The 23,292-nt window shown below is 41.4% G+C and overlaps 2 protein-coding genes and 2 pseudogenes across 4 annotated transcripts in view; all 4 read right to left on the reverse strand.

Annotated features, from left to right (window-relative positions):
* Nucleotides 1-5,036, reverse strand: part of LOC122897383 (G-protein coupled receptor-associated sorting protein 2-like) — a 148,838-nt gene extending 143,802 nt beyond the window's left edge. The window contains exon 1 of one of the 3 annotated variants that reach the window (XM_044235601.1): nucleotides 5,014-5,036. The gene's annotated coding sequence lies outside the window, so the exon portion shown is untranslated. Of the gene's footprint in view, nucleotides 1-826; nucleotides 858-5,013 lie in introns of those variants that run through there. The other 2 variants (XM_044235600.1, XM_044235599.1) reach the window with 2 other exon arrangements.
* Nucleotides 456-4,500, reverse strand: ARMCX5 (armadillo repeat containing X-linked 5). The gene is given in 4 exon segments (XM_044234709.1): nucleotides 456-2,243; nucleotides 2,245-2,311; nucleotides 2,314-2,472; nucleotides 4,461-4,500. Coding segments are annotated over 4 exon segments (1,722 nt in total). The 3' UTR covers nucleotides 456-787.
* An 85-nt stretch (nucleotides 5,037-5,121) lies between the features above and the next one.
* LOC122896557 lies at nucleotides 5,122-19,843 on the reverse strand (annotated as a pseudogene).
* Nucleotides 19,844-20,870: 1,027 nt separating this feature from the next.
* Nucleotides 20,871-23,292, reverse strand: part of LOC122896558 — a 38,028-nt pseudogene continuing 35,606 nt past the window's right edge.

Genomic DNA, 23,292 nt, shown 5'->3' on the forward strand with positions numbered 1-23,292 from the left:
CCCTTGATGGGGTACCAAGATTTTGAGGGCATGGTGGGGCTGGGTCCTTTCAGAACCATATTTCTATGGCTTTACTGAGTAGGGGTGAGAATGAAGAATCCTCCTGGGAGTTAAAAAGCTTCAAGATATCCTGATGAGAAATCCTGTGTTAAAGGGTAAACCCAAGTTCAGGGACTCAGACTGGAAAGAAAGAATCTGTGTTCCCTTTCTTCTAGGTCTGTGTCCTCGCCCCTTTCCCCAGATCTTCCCAGATGTCATTTAGTAGCACAGCCCTGTCTTCTTGTGTAGAGTGATTCCATTCCTTGAACATGTTGAAACTAGATCTATTTATGCGAACTTGTTTTGTTCGTACCCTCCTACATACAGACAGTACTCTTTATCACCTTTGTGCGGATTGTGCTTTATCCTTCTGACTAGACTTCATTCAACTGAAGAACTGGGACAATGTTTTCACCAGTTTGAGCATGCAACTTTATTAACATGTAAATAAAGTCTCAAACGAATACATTTATGTCAATATAAAGCACAGAAATAGAGCTTACTCAGAATGAATAGGTTAATTATCAGGTAATGTTGCAGAAATACTAAAAATATCTCCATTTATATAGCACAATAAAAATGAACATTCAAGCTCTCAAGATCACTTGGTATCCATAAAGTTGCCTCCTTCAATCAATACAAATTAACATAAATATTGAACTTAGATGAACTTACAGTTAAAATATGCATGGCTTCATATTACAACACCAAAAAAATTGTTCACAGTTTTGTAAGAACACACAACTATTCAGAGTTTCAGTATTAATCGTATAACTTTATCTCTCACCTCAGGATCACTGTGATCTGCTAAGTCTTGGAGTTTCTGACCAAACTCTTTTGCTTCCTGGAATATGGAAATAAGCTCAGATTTAGTGAACTCTTCCTTGGTAAACAGCTTCACCTTCTTTTTGAATTGGAAATTTATATTCTCAAATATTTCAATGATATTAAGAATATTGGCCTTTGACTCATTCTTGTTAAAGGGCGCAACCAGTGATGATAGTACTTTGGCACTAATCAGTTCTCTCGTATTGGCTTGATTTTTGGACAAGCGCAAGAACACTTTTAAAACATAAAACTTGGTTTTGACACTTCCCTTGCTTAACAAGGTAAGAAAATCTGGAATGTAATTAGCAATTACATGGTGATCCTCAAATTTCACACTTAGGTGCACTAATAATTTTAGTCCAGCCAGTTGCACGGGGGAGTTCAATGGGTAAGAGATTATGTCCTTACAAACTTGATGTATATACGATTCTGCTGGTTTTGGTTCTTCAGAAGACTCAGAGTTGTCATCTACCATATTTAAAGCTCTAGGGTGTTCTGTAACATTGGGATTATTGACCAAGTTTTCAATCATAACAGTAATACCTACATCATGAATTATATCTTGGGTAAATGGATAAGCCGGACTGATGCCCATTATCATAGTAGCTATTTCATGAATAAAAGGATCCTTAGTTAACTTAAGTAGGGCAACGAGTTTATCAAATTCTTTAGGCTCTAAACTAAAGTCACGTGATTTACAGCGGCAGGCTCTTGGATTGGGCCCATACTTTTCCCTATACTTTACCTGTTTTTTGATCTCAGCTAAGGTTTGGAAGTAAGGCCCATTATAGGGTGGGATCTTGGTCAGAGGCCGAATCCCCAGAGGAGTTTCAATCAAGGTCTCAACCAGAGTCCAATTCCCTTCTGGAGGCAAGGATGGCTCCCCTCCTTCTATTGGGACTAGGACACTATACCTGGCTCTTGACCATGCGGCTGCTTTTTGTTTTATAGTGAGTTCTGCTTTGGGAATGGGCTTGGCCTTTTCCTGGATCTTAGGTGGAGGCTTATAAACTTGAGAAGGGGTCTCCTCTTCAGGCCAGAACCAGGATCCTACACTAGGTTCTTCTCCAGTCCAGAACCAGGAGCAGACATTTTCTTCATCCTTATCAATGGAATCGGTTACAATACCAGCTCTGTCCTCAGCCCCAACCCTGAATTTGATGCCATCCTCTCTCTCTCTCTGGGGCCTGGACTCAATATCGGCTTTATCATCAGCCTTGGCAAAGGACCTGATATTGGCTTCACTTCCAGCACGAGCCTTGACTTCATACTTGGTCACTGCACTGACCCTGGCCATAGGCATCACCTTTGACTTGGTTTGGGGCACTGTACCAGGTTCTGCCATGGATTTTGCCTTAGTCTCAGATATGACTCTATTCTGTCATAGCTTCCATCTTGCCCACATTCCTTGTCATAGCCACGGCCTCAGTGTAGGTCACTGTGTCCTGGCCACTGCTCCATCCCCAGCCTTGGCCTGGGTCACTGGTCCTGTTTTCAGTTCTGCCTGAGCCACTGCCTTGGCCTGGATCTTAGCCTTGGCTCTAGTGTGGGCAGGGCCACTGATTCGAGCTTTTAGAGCAGCTCCAGCTCCTGCTCTGCCCCTGCCTTAGCCTCAGAGCCAATCATGATCCAAGTTAAAGGCAAGGCCAAGTTATATACCCCAACCCCGTCTCAACCTTCACTGAAGTTCTGTCCCAGGTTGGTGTTTTCATACAAAGTCCATTTGTCACTCGGCCCCCTTTCCAACTACAGGCTCTGCCAATGATATAAACAACGTGCAGAGGAAGCTCACTCAGGTAAGGGAAGAATGGCTGTGTGCCTGAGCGCAGCCCTGTGGAGGGTGGTGGTCTTCAGCCACTCCAAGGACACCAGATCTGCCACTGAAGTTGGACCTAGGGGTGGAGGAAGGAAATGGGGCTTTGAGATGCTTCCAATTTACGTTGATTAGTATAGAGAGACAGGAGAGTATGAACATTAAGTCCTAAGTGGGAGAGGTAGATAATAATCAAACTCTCTCCTCATTTCACCCTCTCTACAAAACTGCAGGTGCTACTAATCTTCTTTCCAGACACAAAACAGGAATATGGAGAGTGGGAAAGCTTAATGGAGGTGAGAGAGACTGAGGAATCCCTAGACTGGCTCTTTATCCCTGCTGGACTCCTACTTCATCTTATATGTCTACTGGGGAAGTCTCCATACTCATACCAAACTCAGTGATCTGGCGCAATTTTCTTCTCCTTGCTTCCAATGTTGACAAGCCCTACAGCAGACCTACAGGCAGATCTATGGACAAATAAACAAACAGGATATGGAAACTGACCTCTTGGTAGAAAGACCTTGATCCCTGGTCCCTATATCTGTAATCTGTCTGGTGTTTCCCTCCTTCTGTCCCATACCACCATTACCCTAATTCAGGACTGATCCTCTGTCTCCTTGCTTCCCACCATTTTACTGTTCAGTGACTGTCCTTGCATTTCTCTAGTTTAAAATTGGCCTGGGTGAAGCTTAAGAATAAGAAAAGCAAGTTGGAAATCAGAAAAACAAGTGTTACTCTTCTATACTCCTGAAGCATTCAAAGATTCCCAACTAAATTAGCAGGGGACCAAAGAGGGGTTTGTAAACTGGCAAAACAAAAGATAACAGAATATCCAAGTCTCAATCTTCTCCTGTCCACCTACCCTCATACCAAATCTAACAGACACAGGGCATGTTTCTCTTTTTCATTGTTTCCCAGGTTCAAGTTGGGTTACTTGAACTGGGGTTCAAGTTGCAAACTTTCATAACAACTGAGAGTTCCACAGACCTAGCAAAGGGTCTATATGCAGGGTTTCACAAATGCATAGATAAATAAATAAATCAAGCCACAGGAGACAATGGAGACTGAGTCCTTGGTAGAGATCAGCACCTGGGACACCGACCGTTCTGGAAATCAGTACCTGTTTGCCAAAATTTTCTATGGCCCTTTCTTTCTCCTTCTCCCTCCAAGTTCCTCTGCCCCATCCCAAAAGTCTGCTAATTCTCCTGCACGGCCAACTCAAACATCCCCGCAAGATAGTGGTGGTGGTAGAGATGGAATGCTCAGACAAACCATGGAAGCTGGCTGGAAATCAATGAAAAGTATTATCTCCAAATTTCATCTAAGATTTTATGTCTCCTTCCTCTCCCTAAAGCCTAACATTTTCTGCAATACAACAGGAGTAACGGAGGGCTGTCTGGAAAGCATGCACAAAGGGTATCTAGAGTTTTCACCAGAATCCTGCCTGTTCTAGTCTTAGTCATCTACCAACTCCAAGCACTGCCCACTCTGCAAAAATTAGGCTAAGTTTCCTTTACTTATCTCCTCCCTTTGAGGTCCACAGCCTTTTACAGATCTTTACAAAAACACGCTGTACCGAAAATTTAGGAACAGACCGAAATATATAAATGCATGATACATACCTAAGGACCAAACGAAGACACAGTGGGAGAGACTCGGTTATTAATGGTCAGACTAGTAGGACAGGAGAACATTTTCTAATCCAGGACTTTGATTATCAAACACAACTTCCCTTTTACACTCTCTCTCCCAGGGCTTCCCTGACAACTGCTCTCACCAACAACAGCAGCCTCTCCTCCTATTACATAAACCGCCATTTCTCTGCTAGAAACCGCTGTTATACTTTAACCTTCCCAAACACGGTCGGAGGTGATTAGTGTCTGGAAATCAAGCTAGCAAGATCATTTTAAATTTATAGTTGCGTACCACTCAAATTAACCCTGTCCCCCTCTCCCTCTCACCGCCCGCGCCCCACGACCAGATCACGTATCCCACATTCCTCTCTGATACACATATCCACACTCCCAAGCGATGCCCGCCTTCTCACTGACCTGCTCTGCTTGGATCAGAGACAGTTTTCTTATTTCCTTGCCTCAAGGGGTGCCGTGCCCTACAGAAAGAGGGACGGACAGTCAGATGGACACGAGAACACGAGACAATGGCGGCGACTGTGTTTGGGGATTGGCCCGGCACCTGGGATTTAGGACGCGAAACCTGCTTTGTCACATTAAGGGCCTTAACTGGCAAACAATTGCCACTTTTTGGTACACCCTTCCTCCCGTCCCCAAAGCTCCTCCGAGACCCACGCCTAGTGGCTAATTAATTGCTACCTTTTCTTCCGCAGACTCTGCTTTGCCACGTCCCCCGTACCCAAATCTGCAGCGGGAGGAGCTAGAGAGCGGTGTAAGAGGATCCGGCCTCACGGAAGCGGAGTGATACTAAGCTTTGCACAGCACCACCCCGCCCTCTGTCCGTGATGTCAACCCTAACCTTTTCTCATCTTGGTAAGGGCTGGGGCGACGTCTGAACCTAGAGAAAGAAGCGCAATGCAGAGAGAAGCAGACCAGTAGCAAAGGGTCTCAGCATTACTTGCACTCTTTTAGGTTCTCCCCCAACCAAGCCTATATATTTTTTTCTTCTTGAACTGAAACGCATGCGGATATGGAGCGTTTTCATTGCTGACTCCACGCCAGGCCCAGCTTGCGGAAGGATACTGCAGGGTTGTGTTTACACACTGACTTCTCCAGAGTCCTAGGCCTACGTAACTAGAGGGCTTAGGGAAGGGATAAGAGCGTGGCGGGGAGCGGGGGAGCTCAAGACTGAGAGAAGAGGGTACGTTCTAATCTATTCCAAAAGTTGTGTCCTTCTGTGAGAGAAGACCCTCTAAGCTGCTCCTCCAAGCACTAAATTCTCTGCACAAATTGGGCTACTGTAAGCTTGGCGTCTGGAAAACCACCCTGGTCTGACTTGCTGATCCATGTCAAATATCTTAGTCTTCTATTGTTCCTGTCCTCTAAGGCTCTCATTTTATTGCCTACAATGTTTCTTGCACTGAAATAGTTGAAGGTAAGGTGGGAGAAAGATATAGGGGAATTAGTGATGGATAAGAGAAGCATATTAATACCAATCTAGCCCCGTGTGTACATATGCCATTCTCAAGTCCTGCCTCCGCTCCTGATGTCCACAATATTCCATGGACCTAAATATGCATGGTCCTGAGCATGTGCATGAGGAAAACAACTCTGCAGTCATGAAAGAGGTTTAATAGCTCAATAACTTTGTACCTGTAAACCACTTGTGCTGGAGGGTCTATAGTGGCCTTCCCAAGTTTTTTCACTGTTCGTGGGCCATGGAAGAGAAGAAGGTGGGAAGGGGCTCCCACGGAGGCCTTACCACTGCCTTCTTTTTTTTTTTTTTAATTTCTTCATATTTATTTATTTTTTTCCAATTTATTTATTTTCAGAAAAACAGTATTCATTATTTTTTCACCACACCCAGTGCTCCATGCAAGCTGTGCCCTCTATAATACCCATCACCTGGTACCAACCTCCCACCCCCCCACCCCCCCCACCCCCGCCACTTCAAACCCCTCAGACTGTTTTTCAGAGTCCATAGTCTCTCATGGTTCACCTCCCCTTCCAATTTACCCAAATTCCCTACCCCTCTCTAACGCCCCTTGTCCTCCGTGCTATTTGTTATGCTCCACAAATAAGTGAAACCATATGATAATTGACTCTCTGCTTGACTTATTTCACTGAGCGTAATCTCTTCCAGTCCCGTCCATGTTGCTACAAAAGTTGGGTATTCATCCTTTCTGATGGAGGCATAATACTCCATAGTGTATATGGACCACATCGTCCTTATCCATTCATCCGTTGAAGGGCATCTTGGTTCTTTCCATAGTTTGGCGACCGTGGCCATTGCTGCTATGAACATTGGGGTACAGATGGCCCTTCTTTTCACGACATCTGTGTCTTTGGGGTAAATACCCAGGAGTGCAATTGCAGGGTCATAGGGAAGCTCTATTTTTAATTTCTTGAGGAATCTCCACACTGTTCTCCAAAGAGGCTGCACCAACTTGCATTCCCACCAACAGTGGAAGAGGGTTCCCCTTTCTCCACATCCTCTCCAACACATGTTGTTTCCTGTTTTGTTAATTTTGGCCATTCTAAATGGTGTAAGGTGATATCTCAATGTGGTTTTAATTTGAATCTCCCTGAGGGCTAATGATGATGAGCATTTTTTCATGTGTCTGATAGCCATTTGTATGTCTTGATTGGAGAAATGTCTGTTCATATCTTCTGCCCAATTTTTGATGTGTTTGTCTGTTTCGTGTGGGTTGAGTTTGAGGAGTTCATTATAGATCCTGGATATCAACCTTTTGTCCGTACTGTCATTTGCAAATATCTTCTCCCATTCCGTGGGTTGCCTCTTTGTTTTTTTTGACTGTTTCCTTTGCTGTGCAGAAGCTTTTGATTTTGATGAAATCCCAGAAGTTTATTTTCGCTTTTGTTTCCTTTGCCTTTGGAGACGTATCTTGAAAGAAGTTGCTGTGGCTGATATCAAAGAGATTACTGCCTATGTTCTCCTCTAAGATTCTGATGGATTCCTGTCTCACGTTGAGGTCTTTGTGCAGAAATCAGTGGCTTTCTTATACACTAACAATGAAAATACAGAAAGGGAAATTAGAGAATCGATTCCATTTACTATAGCACCAAGAACCATAACATACCTGGGAATAAACCTAACTAAAGAGGTAAAGGATCTATACTTGAGGAACTACAGAACACTCATGAAAGAAATTGAAGAAGACACAAATAGATGGAAGACCATTCCATGCTCTTGGATCGGAAGAATAAACATTGTTAAAATGTCTATACTGCCTAGAGCAATCTATACTTTTAATGCCATTCCGAATCAAAATCCCACTGACATTCTTCAAAGAGCTGGAGCAAATAATCCTAAAATTTGTATGGAATCAGAAGAGACCCCGAATCGCTAAGGAAATGTTGAAAAACAAAAATAAAGCTGGCGGCATCACCTTACCTGATTTCAAGCTTTATTACAAAGCTGTGATCACCAAGACAGCATGGTAGTGGCATAAAAACAGACACATAGACCAGTGGAACAGAGTAGAGAGCCCAGATATGGACCCTCAACTCTATGGTCAATTAATCTTTGACAAAACAGGAAAAAATATCCAGTGGAAAAAAGACAGTCTCTTCAATAAATGGTGCTGGGCAAACTGGACAGCTATATGTAGAAGAATGAAACTCGACCATTCTCTTACACCGTACACAAAGATCAACTCAAAATGGATAAAAGACCTCAACGTGAGATAGGAATCCATCAGAATCTTACCACTGCCTTCTAAAAGAAAGCAGATCTCACCCTCTAACCCGAAGAAACAAACTACTGGCCTGTGCCATGTCTTTCTGCCACACTGCTTTTTTTTCTCACTTACACTATATCATTTCCGGATCCCTACAGTTGCCCAAGAAAAAGGGCCTGTTTCTTTAAGGATCCAGACGGGGTCATGCAGTCCTCTCTGTCACCTCACACCCAGGTGTCAGGAGTTAGTTAGGAGCGGTTCTAGTTTCTCTTCCACACTCCTCTCTAAGGAAAAGGGATACTACCAGTGTACTTCTCAAGGCAGAACCTAGCTGCTCTCGTGACTCCTTTTCTCCCACATGCCTAATAAACGTATTTGATCTTTCTCCCTGAATATATAAAATTCTTTGGATTTCCATTCCAAGTAGTATCAGGAGGGAATTTGAATTATACTGTAAGTTCCACGAAGAAAGAGCCCCTTTCTCAGTCTTGGTTCACCACTGTATCCTCAGTGTCACACATGAAAGAAAGAGTAGTCAGTTAATAGTTGAAGGAGGTGAGGGCCACTAAGTCATGAGGATACCGTGGTATCTTCTGATGGTTGTAGACCAATATCTGTTTATAAGTGTGTCTTTGTCTTTGATGTCTATAACCCCAGGACTTAGTCTAGAGTTTGTCACGCAGGAGATGTTTTATATGTAATTTTTCCATGGAGGAAGGAAGAAATAGTTTACTAAAATATATTTTAGAAAGAAACTGGGTGTGCTGAAAAAATAATGAATACTGTTTTTCTGAAAATAAATAAATTGAAAAAATTAAAAAAAAAGAAAAAGGCCCTTCAAAAAAAAAAGAAAAAAAGAAACATAGCGCATCTTAATATCTCATACTGTAATAATATTTGGTGGATACATATAATTTGGATTTGGTGGTTTTTTACTCTTTTTTTTCTCCACTATTCATGTTTATAATTATGCCTTACTAAATTCCCGAATATATAGCAAACCCCCATGAATTTGTAAAGGAAAGATAATGACCAACAATCCAATGGAAAAATAAATGACCTGACTGTTCATTAAAAAGACAAGTCAAGGAAGAGATTATGCTGAGTGAAATAACTCAAGCAGAGAGAGTCAATTATCCTATGGTTTCACTTATTTGTGGAGCATAACAAATAGCATGGAGGACAAGGGGTGTTAGAGAGGAGAAGGGAGTTGGGGTAAATTGGAAGGGGAGGTGAATCATGAGAGACTATGGACTCTGAAAAACAATCTGAGGGGTTTGAAGTGGCGGGGGGGGGTGGGAGGTTGGGGTACCAGGTGGTGGGTATTATAGAGGGCACGGATTGCATGGAGCACTGGGTGTGGTGAAAAAATAATGAATACTGTTTGTCTCAAAATAAATAAATTGAAAAAATTAAAAATAAATAAATAAATAAAAAATTTTTTAAAAAAGCTAAAAATTTTAAAAAAAGACAAGTCAATGTTTTATAAGTATATGAGACAATATTTCATTTCACTGATAATGTAAATGCAAGTTATACTTACAGTGATAAATTGTTTCTCTTCTATCATATTGACAAAGAGAGAAAATTTGGAAACAAAGCTTATTGGAGAAGAGGTGAGAAAACTGGCAGTCCTATATGTTACCAGTTGGAGTATAAATTGTTTCACCGTCTGAAGTTTATTTGGCAATGTTTATCAAAATGCAAATGCACATAACTATTGACCAGCAATTATCCTTTAAGAATCTATCCTAATGGGGATGGCTGGGTGGTTCAGTTGGTCTGCCTTTGGCACAGGTCATGATCCCAGGGTCCTGAGATCGAGTTCCGCATGGGGTTCCCTGCTCAGTGGGGAGTCTGCTTCTTCCTCTACCTGCTACTCCCCCTGCTTGTGCTCACTCTCTCTCTCTGACAAATAAATAAATAAAACCTTAAGAAAAATAAAATGGACGTACAGAAATCTGTTGCATTTGAATATGAAGCAGCAGAAAGAGAAATCAAGGAATTGATTACATTATAATTACACCAAAATCCATAAACTAAAAAAGAGAAAAAAATTAACCAAAGAGGTAAAAGATCTGTACTCTGAAAACTATAGAATACTGATGAAAGAAATTGAGTTGAAGAGGACACACACAAAAAATGGAAAAATATTCCATGCTAATGGATTGCAAGAACAAATATTATTAAAATGTCTAGTCTACCAAAGCAATCTACACATTTAACGCAATCCTATCAAAATACCACCAGCATTTTTCAGAGAGCTAAAACAAACCATTCAAAAATTTGTGCAGAATCACAAAAGACTCTGAATACCCTTTTCTTGAAAAAGATAAGCAATACTAGAGGCATCACAATTCTAGATTTCAAGCAATAATACAGTGCTGTAGTCATCAAAACAGTATGGTACTAGCACAAAAACAGACACATAGATCAATGAAACAGAATAGAGAACCCAGAATTAGACCCACAACTGTATGGCCAACTAACCTTCCAGAAAACAGGAAAGAATATCCAATTGGGAAATGATAGTCTCTTCAACAAATGGTGTTGGAAAAACTGGACAGCAACATGCAGAAGAATGAAACTGGACCTCTTACAGAATACACAAAAACAAATTCAATATGGATGAAAGAGCTAAGTATGGGACAGGAAACCATCAAAATCCTAGAGGAGAAAATGGCAGCAACCCATGCTGCCATGGGTTGGCAGCAACCACTCTAACCTCTGCAGCAGCAGCTTCTTACTATACAGGTTTCAGTAGGCAAGGGAAACAAAAGCAAACATGAACTGTTGGGACTTCATCAAGATAAAAGGCTTCTGCACAGCAAAGGAAATAATCAATAAAACTAAAAGGTAACCTAGGGAATGGGAGAAGATATTTGAAAATGACATATATGATAAAGGGTTATCATATAAGTTCTATAAAGAACTTATCAAATTCAACACACCAAAAAATAAATTATCCAGTTAAGAAATGGGCAAAAGACATGAATAGACATTTTGCTGAAGGAGACATACAGATGGCTAACAGACACATGAAAAGAGGCTCAGCATCATTCATCATCAGGGAAATATAAATCAAAACCATAATAAGATACCACCTCCCACTTGTCAGAAGGTTAAAATTAACAATACAGGGAACAACAGATGTTGGCCAGGATGCAGAGAAAGGGGAACTCTTTTACATTATCAGTGGGAATGCAAACTGGTGCAGCCACTCTGAAAAATAGTGTGGAGGTTCCGAAAAATGTTAAAAATAAAACTACCCTATAACCCAGCAATTACACTACTAGGTATTTATCCAAACACTCAAAAAAATTCTTTTTTTTCCAATTTATTTATTTTCAGAAAAACAGTATTCATTATTTTTTCACCACACCCAGTGCTCCATGCAAGCCGTGCTACAAAAAAATTCTGATTTGAAGGTACACATGCATCCTGATGCTTATAGCAGCATTAACGACAATAGCCAAATCATGGAAAAGCCCAATATCCATTGACTGATGAACAGATAAAGAAGTGGTATATATACACAATGGAATATTATTCTGCCATAAAAAACAAACACTTGCCATTTGCAACAAAGTGGATGAGCTAGAATGTATTATGCTAAGTGAAATAAGTCTGTCAGAGAAAGACAAATACCGTATAATGTCCCTCATTTCTGGAATTTAATAAACAAACAGATGAACATAGGGGAAGGAAAAAAAGAGGGATACAAACTGTAAGAGACTCTTAACTATAGAGAACAAACTGAGGGCTAATGGAGGGGGGTGGGCGGGAGAAGGCCTAAACAGATGATGGGTAAAAAAGAAGTCACTTGTCAACGTGGATGAACTAGAGGGTATTATGCTTAGTGAAATAAGTCAATTGGAGAAAGACAACTATCATATTGTCTCCCTGATATAAGGAAGTGGAGATGCAATGGAGGGGCGTGGAGGATTGGAAAAGAATAAATGAAACAAGATGGGATGGGGAGGGAGAAAAACCAAAAGAGACTCTCAGTGTCACAAACAAACTGAGGGTGGCTGGGAGGAGGGGGTGGGGGGTGGAGTTATGGACATTTGGGAGATTATGTGCTATGCTGAGTGCTGTGAAGTGTGTAAACCTGGCGATTCACAGACATGTACCCTGGGGCTAATAATACATTATATGTTTATAAAAAAATAAAAAAAATTTAAAAAGGAGTCACTTGTGATGAGCACTGGATATTATACATAAGTGATAAATCACTAAACTCTACACCTAAAACCAATTTTACCATGTATGTTAACTAGAATTGAAATAAAAATATTGCAATATTTAACACAAAAGAGAGACAGAGTACCCAAATAAAATCACAACTGAAAGAGGAGAAACAACAGCCAACACAGAAATATAAAAGTTTGTAAGAGAACATTATGAAAAAAATTAAATGCACCATTTATTGAAGAGACTGTTTTTTTTCCCACTGTATATTTTTTCCTGCTTTCCTTGAAGATTATTTGTTGGAGAGGATGCGGAGAAAGGGGAACCCTCTTACACTGTTGGTAGGAATGCAAGTCAGTGCAGCCACTTTGAAAAACAGTGTGGAGATTCCTCAAGAAATTAAAAATAGAGCTTCCCTAGGACTCTGCAATTGCACTCCTGGGTATTTACCCCAAAGATACAGATGTAGTGAAAAGAAGAGCCATCTGTACCCCAATGTTTATAGCAGCAATGGCCACAGTCGCCAAACTGTGGAAAGAACCAAGATGCCCTTCAATGGACGAACGGATAAAGAAGATACTCCATAGTATATGGAATATTATGCCTCCATCAGAAAGGATGAATACCCAACTTTTGTAGCAACATGGATGGGACTGGAAGAGATTATGCTGAGTGAAATAACTCAAGCAGAGAGAGTCAATTATCCTATGGTTTCACTTATTTGTGGAGCATAACAAATAGCATGGAGGACATGGGGAGTTAGAGAGGAGAAGGGAGTTGAGGGAAATTGGAAGGGGAGATGAACCATGAGAGACTATGGACTCTGAAAAACAGTCTGAGGGTTTTGAAGGGGTGGGGGGGTAGGAGGTTGGGGTACCAGGTGGTGGGTATTATAGAGGGCACAGATTGCATGGAGCACTGGGTGTGGTGCAAAAATAATGAATACTGATAGCCATTTGTATGTCTTCATTGGAGAAGTGTCTGTTCATATCTTAAGAATATTCTCTTCAAGCCATCAGGGAGATTCAAATTAAAACCACATTGAGATACCACCTTACACCAGTTAGAGTGGCCAAAATTAGCAAGACAGGAAACAACATGTGTTGGAGGGGATGTGGAGAAAGGGGAACCCTCTTCCACTGTTGGTGGGAATGCAAGCTGGTGCAGCCTCTTTGGAGAACAGTGTGGATATTCTTCAAGATATTAAAAATAGAACTTCCCTATGACCCTGCCATTGCACTACTGGGTATTTACCCCAAAGATACAGATGTCATGAAAAGAAGGGCCATCTGTACCCCAATGTTCATAGCAGCAATGGCCACAGTCACCAAACTGTGGAAAGAACCAAGATGCCCTTCAGTGGACGAATGGATAAAGAAGATATGGTCCATATGTGCTATGAAGTATTATGCCTCCATCAGAAAGGATGAATACCCAACTTTTGTAGCAACATGGATGGTACTGGAAGAGATTGTACTAAGTGAAATAAGTCAGGCAGAGACAATTATCATATGGTTTCACTTATTTGTGGAGCATAATGAATAACACAGAGGACATGGGGAGAGGGAGAGGAGAAGTGAGTTGGGGGAAACTGGAGGGAGAGACAAACCATGAGAGACTGGATTCTGAGAAACAAACTGAGGGTTTTGGAGGGGAGAGGGGTAGGGGTTGGGTGAGCCTGGTGGTGGGTATTATGGAGGGCAGGTATTGCATGGAGCACAGAGTGTGGTGCATAAACAATGAATTATAGAACACTGAAAATAAATTATTTAAAAAAATGAAACAAAAAAAAAGAAATAGAAAATTAAACATAGAAATTACCAGCAAGAAAATTGAATCAATAATCAAAAACTCCCAACAACAACAACAAAAAAGTCCAGGAACAGATGGCATCACAGTAAAATTCTACAGAACATTTAAGGAAGAATTAATACCTATTCTCTCAAAATATTCCAAAAAAATGGAGGAGAAAGGAAAAATTCCAAATTCATTTTATGAGGCCAGTATTACCCTGATATCAAAACCAGATGAAGACACCACAAAAGAGAAATACAGGTCATTATGTCTGATTAATATACATATGTCTGATGAACATACATGCAAAAATCCTCAACAAAATCCTAGCAAACTGAGTCCAACAATACATGAAAAAAAGCATTCATCACAATGAAGTAAGATTTATTCCTTGGAAGCAATCATGGGTCAATATTCACAAAACAATCAATGTGATACATATCAATTTGAGAAAGGATAAAAAACATATGATCATTTCAATAGATTCAGGAAAAGTACTTGACAAAGTACAACATCCATTCATGATAAAAACCCTCAGCAAAATAGGTTTAAAGGAACAAACCTCAACATAGTAAAGGCCATATATGAAAAACCCACAGTGAACATCATAGTCAATGGGAAAATACTGAGAACTTTCCTGCTAAGGTCAGGAGCAAGACACAGGTGTCCACTCTTACCACTTTTATTCAGTATAGTACTGGAAGACAACAAAAGGAAATTAAAAGGCATCCAAATTTTGAGGAAATGGTAAAACTTACACTATTTGCAGATGACATAATAATATATATAAAAAATCCTAAAGACTTCACCAAAAAACTACTAGAACTGAAAATGAATTCAGTAAATTTGCAGGATACTAAATCAAAGTAGAAAAATATATTGCATTCTTATACACTAATAATGAAGTAACTTAAAGAGAAACTAAGAAAACAATCACATTTACAATTACATCAAAAACCATAAGAGGGGCACCTAGGTGGCTCAGTGGGTTAAGCCTCTGCCTTCGGCTCAGGTCATGATCTCAGGGTCCTGGAATTGAGCCCCGCATCAGACTCCCTGCTCAGTGGGGAGCCTGTTTCCCTCTCTCTCTCTCTCTCTCACTCTGCCTGCCTCTCTGCCTACTTGTGATCTCTGTCTGTCAAATAAGTAAATAAAATCTTTTTTTAAAAGATTTTTTCCCCAAAATGTTGAAAATAGAACTACCCATTTGCATGTCTTCTTTGCAGAAATGTCTGTTCCTGTCCTCTGTCCATTTCTTGATTGGATTATTTGTTCTTTGGGTGTTGAGTTTGATAAGCTCTTTATAGATTTTGGATACTAGCCCGTTATCTGGTATGTCGTTGCAAATATTTTCTCCCATTCTGTCAGTTGTCTTTTAGTTTTGTTAACTGTTTCCTTTGTTGTGCAAAAGCTTTTGATCTTGATGAAATCCCAATGGTTCATTTTTGCCCTTGCTTCCCTTTTCTTTGGCAACGTTCCTAGGAAGAAGTTGCTGTGGCTGAGGTCGAAGAGGTTGATGCCTGTGTTCTCCTCAAGGATTTTGATGGATTCCTTTCTCACATTGAGGTCCTTCATCCATTTTGAATCTATTTTCGTGTGTGGTGTAAGGAAGTGGTCCAGTTTCATTTTTCTGCATGTGGCTGTCCAATTTTCCCAACACCATTTGTTGAAAAGGCTGTCTTTTTTCCATTGGGCATTCTTTCCTGATTTGTCAAAGATTAGTTGACCATAGAGTTGAAGGTCTATTTCTGGACTCTATTCTGTTCCATTGATCTTATCTGTTTTTGTGTGAGGACCATACTGTCTTGATGATGACAGCTTTGTAATAGAGCTTGAAGTCTGGAATTGTGATGCCGCCAACTTTGGCTTTCTTTTTCAATATTCCTCTCACAGAGACTCTTGTAGGTAATGTTCTCATGCTGGATCAGCAGAGGTGCCCCATGCCATAAGGTGCTTCAGTTAAGGCTTCTGAAATATTGGTTGCAATGGCATGATTGACAGGGTTATTTTTGGGGGGACGCTATGTCTTTCTTGTACATGTAAACTCTTTTGGAACAGCTGGAGTTAAAGATGAGCAGGAGTTTGGTTTTGAGAGACAGAGTTTCAGGCATCAGACACAGATGCTTCTGCCCTATTTCACTACATGTTCTTTTCTGATAAACAGATTCAATGGTTGAGTGTTAATTACTGTGGTTGAAAGAAATGACCCGCCCACAACCACCCACCCTCCTTCTTCCTCAATGTGAATCTCACAACAGCAGATGCTATAGACAGGAAGGCTGTCTGTGTTTCTTTTCACTAGGGAAATTACTTTGGTGACCTGGTGAATGGCATGGGCAAGATAGCCCAGGTTGTCCAAGGTGACTCCTGCCACAGAGATGTGGCCATCCTTTGTCATGTAGGTGGAGAACTCCTTGGTCAGCCTCTCCACCTGTTCAGGCTTTAGTCCTCTGAAACAAAACATGCCAATCCGGTCAGTGATGTGCTGGCAGTAGTGGGGGAAGCCCTCTTTCCTGAGGCTGGAGACCAGCTAAGTCCACATGCTAGTGATGTGGTGGCCCATGCCTGTTACTTCCTGCAACCATTGTTTTCAAATGTCAGGGCTGGTCAGAATGATCAATGCAATCCAAATCCCACTGACCGGAGGGTTGGGATACATGGGAGAGGTCAAGATCTTCAACTGTGACTCCACTCTTTTGGCTTCATCAGTATCTTTACAGACCACAGTGAAGGTTCCCACATGCTCACTGTATAAGCCTGTGTTCTTCGCATAGGATGGGCAGAGACAAACATTAATGCCCTGTTCAATGAAGATGAAGTGGCATGTATCCCAAGCATCCTTGTTGCCATCACCACTGGCAAAGCCTTGGTAGGCCATGCCAAAGAATACAAAGATAATGTTTTTCTTCACCACAGTTGGTATTTCCTTCCATTGCTCAGGGTAAAAGTCCACTCCTGTGGGATTATGGGCACAGACATGCAGAAGAACATTTTGCTGTAGCATTTTTGAAATGTCCTCTAGAGTGCTTATGAAGTCACAGCTGCATGTCTTGGGGTCTTAATATCAATAACCATGCAACTGCATGCCAGTGTCCCTGAAGATAGGTGTATGATTTCCCTAGGATGGTTTGGGCAGAAAGACATCTCGGCTGAACTTAAAAAAATCTTTCCAGTAAACTGTCTCTAATCCTCAAGGTCCTGGTTCCAGAAATAGCCTGCTTAGTGACATACTGGCTACTTTTAAAGACTTCATTTTTCTCACTAGTTCTACAAATGCCTTGCAAAATTCAGCAACTCCCATGATGGGCCGGTATTCTTTGTCTACTTTTTTTTGCAGCAATCTTGGTCTTTGCCTTCTGGATACTAGGGAGCACATAAGGCTTTCCATATCATCTGGGTAGGCACCATATTCCAATTTATTTTATTTATTTATCTCTAATCCTCAAGGTCCTGGTTCCAGAAATAGCCTGCTTAGTGACATACTGGCTACTTTTAAAGACTTCATTTTTCTCACTAGTTCTACAAATGCCTTGCAAAATTCAGCAACTCCCATGATGGGCCGGTATTCTTTGTCTACTTTTTTTTGCAGCAATCTTGGTCTTTGCCTTCTGGATACTAGGGAGCACATAAGGCTTTCCATATCATCTGGGTAGGCACCATATTCCAATTTATTTTATTTATTTATTTATTTTTATTTATTTATTTTGCTGTTGGTGTCTCTCTTAAAGGCTTCTGTAACTCTCAGGATGGGCTCTGGGGGCCCCCATCTCCACATGCCCACATGGATCCACCAGGATCTGGCTCTGGTCGGAGTCATAGCAATGAGGCCTGGGTAGAAAATAGTGGCAACACGAGACAGGATGCAGCTGGAGTGCAGGAGGGCTGTGGTGGGTGGTGAGAAAGCAGAGGGTAGCTACAGGAAGGAGCAGTAGGCACAGATATCTTTCAAAAGATTTTTATAGTAATTTATGCTTGTATATGGTGTGAGATAGGGGTACACACTGATTCTTTTGTGAGTGGAGGTCCAGTTGTTCCTTAGCCAGTTGTTGAAAAGATTATTCTTTACTCTGAATGTTTTTAACATTCTGGTTGAAAATAAATTGTCCATAAAGGTGTGTGTGTGTGTGTGTGAACTTTAATTCTATTAATTAATCTATATGATATCTTTAAGTCAGTTCCATGTGGTATTGTTAATGTTAGCTTAGTAGTAAGTTTTGAAATATGGAATTATGAGTCTTCCACCTTTGTTCTTCAAGAACATTTTGTTTTGGGTCCATTGCATTTTCATATGAATTTTAGGATTAACTCATCAATTTCTATAAAGAAACAAGCTGGGATTTTTGATATGGATTGAGCTGAATCTGTATATTACTTTGGGGTATATTGCCATCTTAACGATATTAAGTCTCCTGATTCAGGGGCATGGGATTCTTTCTACTTATTTAGGCCTCTTAAAATTTACTTCAACAATGTTTTGCAGATTTTGGAGTATACATTTTATATTTCTTTTGTTAAATTTGATTCCTAAGTATGTTATTTAATTTTTTATTGAAGTATTGTTTTTTTTCCCAATTTATTTATTTTCAGAAAAACAGTATTCATTATTTTTTTCACCACACCCAGTGCTCCATGCAAGCTGTGCCCTCTATAATACCCACCACCTGGTACCCCAACCTCCCACCCCCCCCCGCCACTTCAAAACAGTCTGAGGGGTTTGAAGTATTGTTGATACACAATGTTATAGTAGTTTCAGGTGTACAACATAGTGCTTTGACAAGTCTATACATTATACTATACTCGCTATAACTGTAGCTACCATCTGTCCCTATACAATGCTATTATAATACATTGATCATATTTCCCATGCTGTACCATTTAGCCCTGTGACTTATTCATTCCACAACTGGAAGACTGTGCCTCCCACTCCCCTTCACCCATTTTGACCACCTCCCCTCCCTCCTCCCTTCTGGTAACCAACCATTTGTTCTCTGTATTTATGGGTCTGTTTCCTAAGTATGTTTTATTTACTTAATTATTTACTTAATTACATTTTCTGGCAGTTCATTACTAATGTATGGTATTAAAATTTATTTGTGTATATTGATTTTGTATCCATTAACAATGTTGAATTTGTTTATTAATTCTAATGGTTTTTTGGTAGTTTCCTTAGGATTTTATATATACATGCTCATGTCATCTGAATGTTATATTGTTTTAAAATTATTTACATATATCACAATAAATTAATATATATTTTTAAGGAGCTTACTTTTTTTGAAGCACAACACCCAAATAGTTATTTTGTACAAATTAACTAGAAGTTACTATTATTCATTCCTTCACTCCTTCATTCCTCCCAGCTCTCTCCTATCCCTAGAGAATCTAAAGACTCACTTCTGAGACCACTGGAGGTTTGTCCCAGACTAAGCAGAGAAAGCCTGCATCATTTCCTGCTGTTTCTGGGAGAAGGTAGGCATGCAGCTTGCAGAGGGTGAGGGAACTGGAATGGAGATGGCATTCCATCTCCATTTCTTTGGTCCTGGCATTCCCAACAATCAGTTCATCATTCACAATGCATAGACTAGAGAAAAGCTGAACCTTTAGATAACTGGAGAAATGGACAACCCTACCCCCAACAACCCTCTTGTTTCCACTGCCACTCAGCAACCAGATTCCTTTCATATCCCTACTGTTCCTGATCTCTGGATTCCTTGGCTGGTACCTCTGGCCTGCCCACAGAGATTTTTGGAGGGATTGTCTACCAGCTTCACTAGATTTATAGATTTAATTCTAATGTATTTACCTTTTACAGAGACACAAGGAATGGATACTTCAATCCTCATTTTCGAAGTAAGACAGTGAGTCACTGAGGTATTATAATTTGACCAAGGTCACTCAGCTAGCTAGTGAGTGCTGAGGTCAAGAAAAGAATCTGGTGTTCTGACTCCAGAGTCCACACTCTTAACCACGATCCTAGACCTCTCCTTAGGTCTACCTGTTGGCTTTCCACTGAGGAAACCTCTAGGCTGTACCACTAGATTCCTACAACATTGTCCTCAGACTGGGATGAGTGTTTGTTCCATGTTGTACCTACAACACAACACTTACCTGGGATTGCTATCAGAAGTCAAGATGAAGGTCAGGGTGAAAGCATGGACAGAACCTTGAGAATTTCTTTCTACTTTAATGAGAACAAACAGTAATATCCCCTTAGAGTTGTATATATTTTTCACACAAGCAGTATTCCCCTTTCAGGGACTTACTTGATAGTCTTGAAATACCCTGATGGGAGCCAGACAGGGACAATTTTTCACTGGAGATATTAGGGTGTTTCAAGGACTGAGAGGGTAACAGTAGGGATAATCAACTCCCATGTATCAGATCCTTTGACAAATACATGTTCACTTCATTCATTTTTTTAAAACAGCCCAAGATAAGCATATTACTAGTCTGTTTTGCAAGTGAGGAAAATAAAAGGTTAGATAATCAGCTCAAGGTCACCAAGTAAGGAACTGAGATGAGAGCTATAAAATACCACAGCCTGTGCCTCTAACATGTGAGCTGTGTTGAGCCAGAAAGGCATGGATGTGTGTCAGACCAGGATAGTCTGGGGGGAAGGTGGGGATGGGAGAACACAAAGGAATCAAAAGGGAAGGGAAGGAGAGGGGAGGGGAGGGGAGGGGAGAGAAGGGAAAGGAAAGAAAGGGAAGGGAAAGGGAGGAGAGGGGAGGGGAGAGAAGGGAAAGGAAAGAAAGGGAAGGGAAAGGGAGGAGAGGGGAGGGGAGGGGAAGGAGTAACTTGGAAAGCTGGGAAAATTGGGAGGTAGTCCAGCCAGAGGAAGGCTATAGTGAGATATCTGGGGAGGGGACTCTATATATCTGTACCTTCCTTAAAAACCCCATTGACATAAAAACAGAGCATTGTTTCCTGAAAGGCAAGAACAGTTACTAGCTCTCAATATCCTTCTGTACCTCTTACCTATTCTGAATTTCTTGGTCTGCCCAAGGGAGGAAACACCTGTTCACCACCTGGATGCTTAGGTCCACCACATAGGAGTTAAAGTCATGCTGAGTTTTAGGCAATATATTGAAGGAGTCAACAATGTCATATTTTGCATGTTTTAGCAGCTGAACCTGCAGGTTTGTGGGGGGAAACAGAAAGAAACCTCAGGCCCTTGGCCGCTGTATATGTTCTCTTCATGTCCCTTTTTCCATGCTGATCTTCTTGCTTTTCACATTTACCAGGGTTCTTGCCCTTCTTAATATCCCTGCTGTCCTTGAAGTATTCTTCCAAGCTGTTTCTAGGGGGAAAAAAGAGGAAAGGGAGGTGGTGGTCAGGCAGTGTAAATGTTTCCATAAGCTGATCTGTGTTTTCTGGGGAGACACATGGTCCAGGAACAGAGTATAAGCTGTGATACTCACAAGTTTGCATCTTCAAGGTTGAAGGGAATGGTCAGGGAAAAGCACCCCTCATTGTGGTAAGCATTGAGAAGATCCTATCAGTCTCCTGAGTCATAGATCAAGTGATACATGAAGAGGAGCAAAGATAATAAATAGGCTATCTCTGTAGTTTGGGCCCCCATGGAGACTTGAAAGGTCCCCTCAACCCATGAGCAGAGCTATGCTTGGGTGGCCCATTCCAGCCCTGTTCCACTTTATGGTCCCAAGGGTACTTACCGAAGCAGGAATTGAAGGATTAAATTCTTAAGAATCTCAGATCCTTTATAGCTTTCCTGGAATCAAAAGACACCTTGAAACTATGTGGTAGACAAAGACTCCCTTGCAACATCCCAAATCATGCTTGGTTCATCCTCACCTTACAGGGCATTGGAGACTTCAGTGCAAACTACAGTTCTTGTTGGTAACACCTGGCCATCCTGAAGAAGGGAAGAGGAAATCAGAAGTGGAGACCACGGAGGTTGCAATAGGTGAAAAAGGGCATGTATAGGCACAGGGGGGAAAAGGGCCAGAGGTCATGGGTGAAATGCCTCCCAAAATTCTATCAGCAAGACTACAGTAGGATTCTTCAGCATATGATCCTGTAAATCTCTATTATTATATGCAACTTTGGGTAAATAGGTAAAATGATTCTGTGTGTGTGTGTGTGTGTGTGTGTGTGTGTGTACATTTTCCAGGAAGAACAGTCATGCTCTTGTCAGGATTCTATATACCTCAATGGGCTAAGGGTCAGATACGAAAATATAACCTGTATAAGTCCCCAAACGCTTCAGGGCTGGTGTGGAGGTCATTAATGTTAATAGGAGGAGACAATGATGAATGTAGGCACCTATAAGACATAACAATGTGGAGAAGCAATTCTTGATGGCACTGTTCAAGACCAAAAATAGAAAGAAATGAATTGCAGTTTAGGTTGTAAAGGTTCTCCGTCTTTCCTTCCTCCTGGGTAACTCCCACCTAGACTGCCCTGACTCCCTTCTTCAGTGCCACCAGAAGACCAGGCTCCAGGGCTGCCTTCCTCTCCCCATCTCTCTTCCTTCCTCCAAGTATCCATTAAAGGCTCCAGAAAGAAAAGAGAATGGGGTGGAAAACTTGTGCTCTGCTACCTCCTAGCGGTGCAGCATTCTGCAGGACCATGATACCCCCCAGGGATGGCCCAGAATATTGGGGCAGGGAGGTAAGTGAGGCAAGACCCAAGAGGCAGGGAGGGAGAGGGATGTGGATGAAGACAGAAGAGGGAGTGAAGCTAAGAGGGGAGATGTAAGAGAGACATAGAGAGCAGAGGCAAAGAAGGAAGAGAAAGCAAAGCAAATGGAAGGGAAAGAAGCTCTACCCTGGTGGTAGGAGTCAGGGAAGAAGAGAGAAGGAGAAAACAGCTCCCTGGCTGCAGCCCTTTACTTTATCTGCCCTGTTTGGCCCTGGCACCCAAGGAAGGAATGGAAAACATGCAGTGTTGGGCTGGGGGTCTACTGGTGCTAGCTGAAACTTTGTCACCTGTGTGAGCTCAGTCTGAGATGGGGATGGGGAACAAAGCAGCCATGGGAGCAGGAGGCCTTCCTGTAGGTAGGTAGAGTAGAGGATGAAACCCCAGGTCAGAATGGAGCTGAGGGTATGGGGAACTCTCTTATGATCACCACCTTCCCTCCTTATGGCCCCAATGCACCTGTGCTTCTTTCAGTCAGTTCCTAGCCTGAAGGATTATTGTCATGTCAGGCTTCCCAAGGCTTCTCTGAAGGACCAGTCTGGATGATGTGATATGTGGAGGGAAGAGAGGAAGAGGTACATCTGAGAGGCCTGTCCTCTTTCTTCAAGGACCTCTGCCCTCTACCTTCCAT

Source organism: Neovison vison, chromosome X (assembly GCF_020171115.1).
Source record: "Neovison vison isolate M4711 chromosome X, ASM_NN_V1, whole genome shotgun sequence".
Taxonomy (NCBI): Eukaryota; Metazoa; Chordata; class Mammalia; order Carnivora; family Mustelidae; genus Neogale; species Neogale vison.